This window comes from Anoplophora glabripennis, unplaced genomic scaffold (genome assembly GCF_000390285.2).
Source record: "Anoplophora glabripennis isolate ALB-LARVAE unplaced genomic scaffold, Agla_2.0 scaffold1892, whole genome shotgun sequence".
NCBI classification, from domain to species: Eukaryota; Metazoa; Arthropoda; class Insecta; order Coleoptera; family Cerambycidae; genus Anoplophora; species Anoplophora glabripennis.
In genome coordinates, this window is record NW_019418001.1 from 7,908 (window position 1) to 16,115 (window position 8,208).

Below are 8,208 nucleotides of genomic sequence, written 5' to 3' on the forward strand. Positions count from 1 at the left end.
TCTTCAATTTTCTTTTCCAAACAATTAATTTCTTTTTCGATTTCCTCATTTTTCTTTTGTGTATTCTATTATTGTATTGGTTTTCCCTAGTCTTATGTATTTCTTCTAAATCTGTGGTTTTCTGCTCAATTGTATTTATCCTCTCTTTTATTTCACTTTGAAATTTTTCTTGCTCCTTGTTTAATTCCTGTTTAATTTCTTCTAATTTCTTTTCCAATGCTATTTTTATGTTTTCTGTGTTTTCAGCTATTACTTGTTTCAACTCTTCCTTGTCCAATTTTCGCATATTTTCGTGCTCCTCTTTTTCCTGTTTTCGCACTTTTTTCTGCTCTTCCTCTTCCTGTTCCCGCAATTTTTTCTGCTGTTCCTTTTCCGTTCTCTTCTGTTCTTGGTACTTTCTTTCCTGTTCTTTTCGATTTTTTTCCATTTCCTTAAACATTTCAAAGAGACATGCTATTTCCGACTTCTGTAATTCTGTACGTCTGCTTCCTTCAGATCCTGTCCTGTCTTCTTCTTCTTCATAGCGAAGTTCTTCATCTTCCCTTCTTGTGCTTGTTTCACTTCTCAAATCCATTTTCTATAGATTTTCCTTTTAAATTTTCAAATATTTTCTTGTAAATTTCAAACGCTTCTTCTAAATTCGAAGAGCCCCACGTTCGTGCGCCATTTTGTATTGTTATATTTTTTTATTAATCGTGTATTTTAATTTGTGTGTATAATTAATGTTTAGGTACCTTTGGATATCTCAACTTGTCAAAATGGGAATATCTACTTACCTTCAAATGCTTAATAAAGTAGATATTAGTCTCACTGAAATTTATATCTTTCTTTGTCAAAATAAATTATTCTTGAATATAATTTTGGTTATAATCAATATATAATTACTTTTGAAATTAAATGTGTTCAAAACAAAATAAATTTGAAAATAAAATTTTTCTATAGAATGTAAACAAAAATTTATTCTATTATCTCTAAGGGTGGTTCTTTAGAAGAAAGTATCTCTGAATGAAATCCTGTGTTTTTCAATAATTTATATTAAATTGAAATTGATTTTTTTTTATACAATTTAAATAAAATTATATTTTTCTTACGCCAATCCTTATACTAAAACTTAACTTAAACAACAATGTTCAGAATACGAATATTCTATACAAAATTTTAATCAAGTCTAGATAACTTTTCGTTAGTTTACCTTTTGTTAATATTGTCCGATGCACTAAACTTCTTTTTATTTTCTCTTTGATCACTTCTGTTTTCACTATGCACCCTCTAGCTGTAGATCCAACTTCTGTTAGTTTATTTCGTGTTGTCTTGTACTCCTATTTCCTGCTGTATACTTCTGCTCCCTGACGGTGACTTGAGTTATGTGAATTTCTTCACAAATTTGGGTTGTTCTCTATAACACGTTTTAATCTTGTTTTCGTTATAAGACTTACTTGTATTTGTATCTTCCGTAATATTCACTCAAATTGTGTATCGAAACCGTTTTCATTTATTCTTTCTGATACATGGTCTTTCCTTTTCTTATTACTTTTATTATCTTCTGTCAATAACTTTATCTTCCTTATTTTTTTTAAATTCTACTCTTCCATAATTCTAGTTGTCATATCTTAATGTTTATTATTCTTTTTTTTTTCTCGTCACCTAACACTTTTTCTTCTTAGTAACCGCACTTCTGTTTTTTTTTTCATTTTAATTTTTTATAGCTCACTATTTACTTAATACTATTTTACAATCCTTTCCCATTTAAAAATCAATTCCATTTTATCAGTACATTTTAATTTTTATGACAAGCGACTTCTGTCAGATATTTTCTTCTTTCAATTTTACTCCTTTCTAATATGCAATTTTGAATACATTTCATTTCCATACATCTCAATATATATATATATAAGAATATATGTATTGCAGGCAAACGTTAGCAAAAACACCAAAGGGAAACAAAAAAGTGCAAATTTATCTTGGAATTTTGCATTATCACACATTTATGAGTGAAAAGTGAAGGAAAGGAACAACATACTGCATCTATACTGTAAATTTTAAGATACGGTTTTCAGGTTCATAAAAGAACGCATTCGGACGGAGATGGCACAAATTACTCCGGAAGTTATAGACAAAGTTCGAGAAGAGTTTACTGCTCGTCTTTCTCACTGCATTACAATTAAAGGTTGTCAAAGTGAAAATCTATTGTCACTTGGGTTGTTAAAAATACATTTATTGTAATTTTATATTTTTTTTTCTTTGACACTACAAAATTCTATTACCTATCTAAACTTATTGATATGGTTGAACACATTTATATTTAAAAAATACATCACTGTCACACAGGTAACTAGACCGATCGAAATAACCCATGGAAGGTTGATTTGAAGTGGCGAAAAAATGATTTTTCGCATTTTTCTCGGAAATTTTGAGTTTATGTTAACAAGTGACCGCTACAAAAACTGTAGATTTTTGCATGATATACAACTTTTGTATTAGATACTTTTTTGACGTCGAGTTCCGCCAGAAATCGCAATAATACCATTTTTCATCCCTTTTCAACGCCCCAAATCAACCCTTCACCAACCCCGTTACCGCATTTATTTTTTTTTCGGTTTATTATGGGCCCTTCGCCATTTCCACTTATAAAAGCCCAGGTAACAATTTTTTCTTCTCTAAATGTAGTTTGATTGGACTACACGTCATATGTAAAACCAATATCACGCAGAATGCACTTTTAAAAAATGACCCGTTCCAGGTTTTTCTGTCCATAAGCACCAATTTACGGAATAATGATTTTATTCATTTCATTTTCAACATACTGTACATTTTTATCAACAAACTAAATTTGAAGACTGCTTATTGGATTGCATTTTATATCTGATAATAAGCTTTTCCAAACTATTATAAGATGCTGACATTTCAATTCAGTTTCAAAAACACACTTTGGTTAACGGGAACGAAATACTTTTTATTTTTGCACAAAAAAGCCTTTTTCACACAGCTTATGGTTGATTATTAAATTAATTGCACACATTTAATAATATGACTACTTATTGTTAAAATTTATATTTATTCCAACTGAACAGGTTGTACAACTCAAACTAATCAATAAATCTACTAGGTACCATTATTTAGGTATCATTATTTTCTATTTTTCAAACATTACAGTGGATTAAGTTTATTTCATATTTGGAGGCAAGGTAATCTCTTAAAATTATATGCTGTTCTGAAGCTCTAATTATGATAGAAAAATTATTTTTCGATGAATTATTATCAATTATTATCGATGTTGACGGAGCAATTGGAGCAAAAACTTCAACCACCTTTGAGGATATTCTATTTGAAACTTAAATTTTATTTTTCAATATACAGGGTGTTCTTAAATAAGTGTCGCAACGGAAAACTGTAAATTCCTCTTGAAAAAAGAAACATTCTTTACCTCTTCCATTTTTCTCTCCGGGCTTTCGTTTTCGAGATACACGGTGTCAAAAATTTAATTTTTTTTAATTTTTTTGCCAATATCTTAGGAACCATTTGAACTACAGGACTGAGTTTTTATATACGCATTACCAGTATTAAATAGCTACTTTTTCGCACTCTTCTCGAATTCATTGAACGTACCAGTGGTGGAGATTTTAAGGTATCGTACTTGCAACAAGTAGCTATTAATAGTGGTAATGTGTGTACAAAAGCTTAGTCCTGTAGTTCAAGCGGTTCCTAAGATATTGGCAACAATCTGAAAAAAGTTTTGACACTGTGTGTCTTGAAAACGAAAGCCTGGAGAGAAAAATGGAAGAGAAAAAAAAAAATTCTCTTTTCAAGAGGAATTTACAGTTTTCCGTTGCGACACTTATTTAGGAACACCTTGCATGTTTCCACTGATTTCCAACCTCCATCTCTTGGATGGAGACAACGTCTGCCAAAGAATAATCGTTGCAGAGGAGCCTCTGAAACATTGGCTTGTGTAGTCCTTCGGATGGGACAATTTAAAACATAATATACCGATTTTTCCTGGATTGCATATCTAATGAAAAATGTACATTTTTGTTAACTAAGTATGCGAAGCAGCATATTTTCGATACAATGTAATAAAGAATATATCCGAAATGACAAATGTCCCCTGAATATGAGTCAGGAATTTTAACGATAACGACATAGCCCTTAATAATTTATAAATCTTGTACTGTAGGTACCGTTTATAGGCCGCCTAAAACATATATTAATAATTTTATAAATGATTTAGATGAAATATTATTTGTCTTATGTCCTGCTTTGATGAGGTCATCTGTACTTAGGATTTTAATATCAATTTATTTAATGTTGGTAATCCACTTGAACCTTGCTTTCAGATTTACAATTTTACTCAATTAATTCATGAGTCTACAAGGATAACCAATACCTCCAGTACATTAATTGACCCTATTTTTGTATCTAACGGTGATATTATTAATAATTCTGGTACTATCTCAATGGATGGCATCTCAGATCATAGAATGGTTTTCTGCGATATTAACATTAAAAAACTTTAAATGAAACCAAAATATGTAGTTTACAAGTGTTTTAAAAATTTTGATTTGAACTGTTTCTTGACTGATTTATACAGGGTGATTCATTAACAATGGGAAAATCGAAAGCTGAAGATACTACAAGTGAAATGGTGACCATTGGCGCAAACATGCCTTATCCGAAAGTTGATAGTTTCGGAAGTACAGGGTGTTGAAAGTTAAAATTTTAAATCGTTTTTTTGCGATTATTCTGAAAATATGTACTTAGGTTAGGAACTTGAAAATTTGTGAAACAATATTTTTTTAGGCGACGAATAAGATGCGTGTTGTAATTTCAGCATTGCTCATAGAGGGCGCCACTTACGACCAATTTTACCGAAAATTTAGTTAATAACTTTTTACCCTGTATATTTAACATGAAACTTGATTCAAAACCTGAAAGAGCTATCATTTTTCCATTAATTATGTACTCTTGTTTCATTTCGGTATCTCGATCCGTTTTCGAGAAAAATCGATTTAACGAACACTATGTTTTGATAATATGAGAAATTAAAAGCGAAACAAACCAAGTGTTTCTTCGTGTTATTACAACAATTAACAATAAAACAAATGAAATTCGTAATAATGATTTAAAGTCAGTGTTCGAAGAATCCACCGTTGACATTTACACACTTTACACAACGTTTTCTGAGAGATCTTCGAGTTTGAAACAACATATTGGGATTGCGTTTGACTTCGTTGGCAGCGATTTGTATTCTTTGCCACAACTCTTCACACGAGCCAATAGATTCTTTGTAAACTATATCTTTCATTCGAGACTAAATAGAAAAATCAAGAGGATTGAAGTCCGGACTTCTGGATGGCCAAGCAAAAATGCTTACATGGCCAATCCAGCGATTTGGAAAAACTGCATCTAAATATGCACGCACTGGCCAAGAAAAATGCGGTGGAGCTCCGTCGTGCATGAACCACATGTCTCTTCTTAAATAAAGTGGAACTTCTTCAAGCCGTGGAAGCATTTTTACTTGGCCACCCAGAAGTCCGGACTTCAATCCTCTTCATTTTTCTATTTGGAAGAATCTATTGGTTCGTGTGAAGAGTTGTGGCAAAGAATACAAATCGCTGCCAACGAAGTCAGACGCAATCCCAATATGTTGTTTCAAACTCGAAGATCTCTCAGAAAACGTGTAAAGTGTATCAGTGTCAACGGTGGATTCTTCGAACAATTACTTTAAATCATAATTACGTATTTTATTTGTTTTATTGTTAATTGTTGTAATAACACGAAGAAACACTTGGTTTGTTTCGCTTTTAATTTCTCATATTATCAAAACATAGTGATCGTTAAATCGATTTTTCTCGAAAACGCATCGAGATACCGAAATGAAACAAGAGTACATAATTAATGAAAAAATGATAGCTCTTTCAGGTTTTGAATCAAGTTTCATGTTAAATATACAGGATAAAAAGTTATTAACTAAATTTTTGGTAAAATTGGCCGTAAGTGGTGCCCTCTATGAGCAATGCTAAAATTACAACACGCATCTTATTCGTCGCCTAAAAAAATATAGTTTCACAAATTTTCAAGTTCCTAACCTACATATTTTCAGAATAATCGCAAAAAAAACGATTTAAAATTTTAACTTTCAACACCCTATATTTTCGAAACTATTAACTTTCGGATAAGGCATGTTTGCGCCAATGGTCACCATTTCACATGTAGTATCTTCAGCTTCCGACTTTCCCATTGTTAATGAATCACCCTGTATAATTTACCGGGGTTAAATATTATTTATGAAAATAATATTGATTCTAAAATTAATATATTTACGGATTTGTTGAATTAAGTATTTGACAAACATGCGCCTGTTAAGCAAATAAGAGTGACTAAACCTCCGGCACTATGGCTCACTCCTAATTTAAAATTAATAATGAAGGAAATGTATAAAGCGTTACAAAAATTTAAACAAAATCGTACTGAAAACACAATTGGTCGAATCATTAACAACTTCATAATTATTGTTTGCCGATGGTTAGAAGTGAAAAAAGGTTATTTACAATCAGTCTCCCTAAAATAAATCCTAAAGCAACCTGGAATACTCTTAAGCAGTTAAATGTTCGATGTAATAAACAGTTTCATATTCCAGATGATTTAATCAATCCTGAAATCAATAGTTATTTTGCTTCATTTGTTCAAAATGCTAGTAATAATTGTGACAATTTAATTGAATTTTATAATAACAATTTAAAAAATCCTAATTGTTCGTTTAATTTTTCTCTTACATTTATTAATGAGATGAAGAATATTTTGAATAGTATAAAAACTGAGAATACTCGAACAGATGGAATATCTTGTTCAATGCTTAAATATTGTAGTCCTTTTATTATTATTACATACATTATAAATTGTTGTGTTGAAGCAAAATATTTCCCATATTCATGGAAAATTGCTATTGGTAAGCCTATGCCTAAAAATAATTCTTCATTTGACGTTTTCAGTTATAAGTATTTTACCAGCTATTTCTAAAGTGTTTGAAAATGTATTGTATTTTCAAATTTATGATTATTTTATCCTAAATAAAATGCTGCCTGACTCACAAAATGGCTTTAGAAAGGGCTATAGTACAACAACAGCATTGACTTTTGTTACTAATGATCTTTTAGATGCATTTGACAAAGGGTTGGTTAGTGTTCTCGTGTTACTTGATTTTTCAAAGGCCTTTGACACTATAAATCATGGATTAATTTGTGCCAAAATGAAATATTAGGGTTTTGATCACTCTGCTGTAGAGCTTATCTCATCTTATTTAAGTGATCGATCTCAAAAATTTGTTGTAAATAATTATTCTTCCTCAAACTTAAATATAAAGTCAGGTGTACCACAGGGATCGTCCATTGCTTTTTATAATTTATATTTGTTTCTGATTGTAAAGTGCAGGCCTATGCAGATGACACAGTTCTTTATTCACATTTTTTTGTTGAAGATATAGCAAGGACTGGTGGCCTTATGAATTCTGTACTTAATAATATCATGCAATTGTCAACAGAGCATAATTTGATGCTAAATCCTAATAAATCGAAGTTAATGTTGTATGGTAGTAAAAATAAAATTAGTATTGTGAAATCTAATTTAAATATCAATTTGAATGGCGTCATCTTGCCTATAGTAGATAAGGCGAAGAGCATTGGGATAATTTTTGATTCTGATCTCAGATTTAAGAGGCACGCTAATTTTTTCGAGTCGTCATATTTTAAACTTTAATTTACGTAAAATATTGTGTGAGTCGCTTGTTTTGTGTCATTTTAATTATTGTGATTTTATATATGGCTACTGTCTTGACGAATTTAATAAAAATCGTATTCAAAAAGTTCAGAATTCATGTTGTCTTTCCATTTTTGGATTAAGAAAGTCTGATCATATTTCTCACAAAATTAAGGAATGTAACTGGCTTAACATGAATAATCGGAGAGTTCATCATCTTATTACATTTGCTCATAAAATACTGTTATTTCCCAATTCATCAGTTTTGCTGACAAACAAATTTATAAAACGTTCCAATATCCGCCAAAGAGATATTAGATTTAAAAATACTTTTACCCTTCCATATCATCGTACTGCTATGTTTACGAGAAATTTTATATATAATGCAGTTACCATGCAACACCTAACCAATTTAAAGTTTTTAATATTAACAAATTTAAATACAAACATAAAAGT

General features: G+C 30.6%; 1 protein-coding gene across 1 annotated transcript in view; it reads right to left on the minus strand.

Moving 5' to 3' along the window:
* The window catches only part of LOC111692551 (golgin subfamily A member 6-like protein 22), a 4,414-nt gene extending 3,840 nt beyond the window's left edge, over positions 1-574 (minus strand). Inside the window, exon 1 of the mRNA XM_023456604.1 lies at positions 23-574. Coding sequence (XP_023312372.1) covers positions 23-574 — 552 coding nt within the window. The remainder of the gene's footprint in view (positions 1-22) is intronic.
* Between the last annotated feature and the right edge of the window lie 7,634 nt (positions 575-8,208).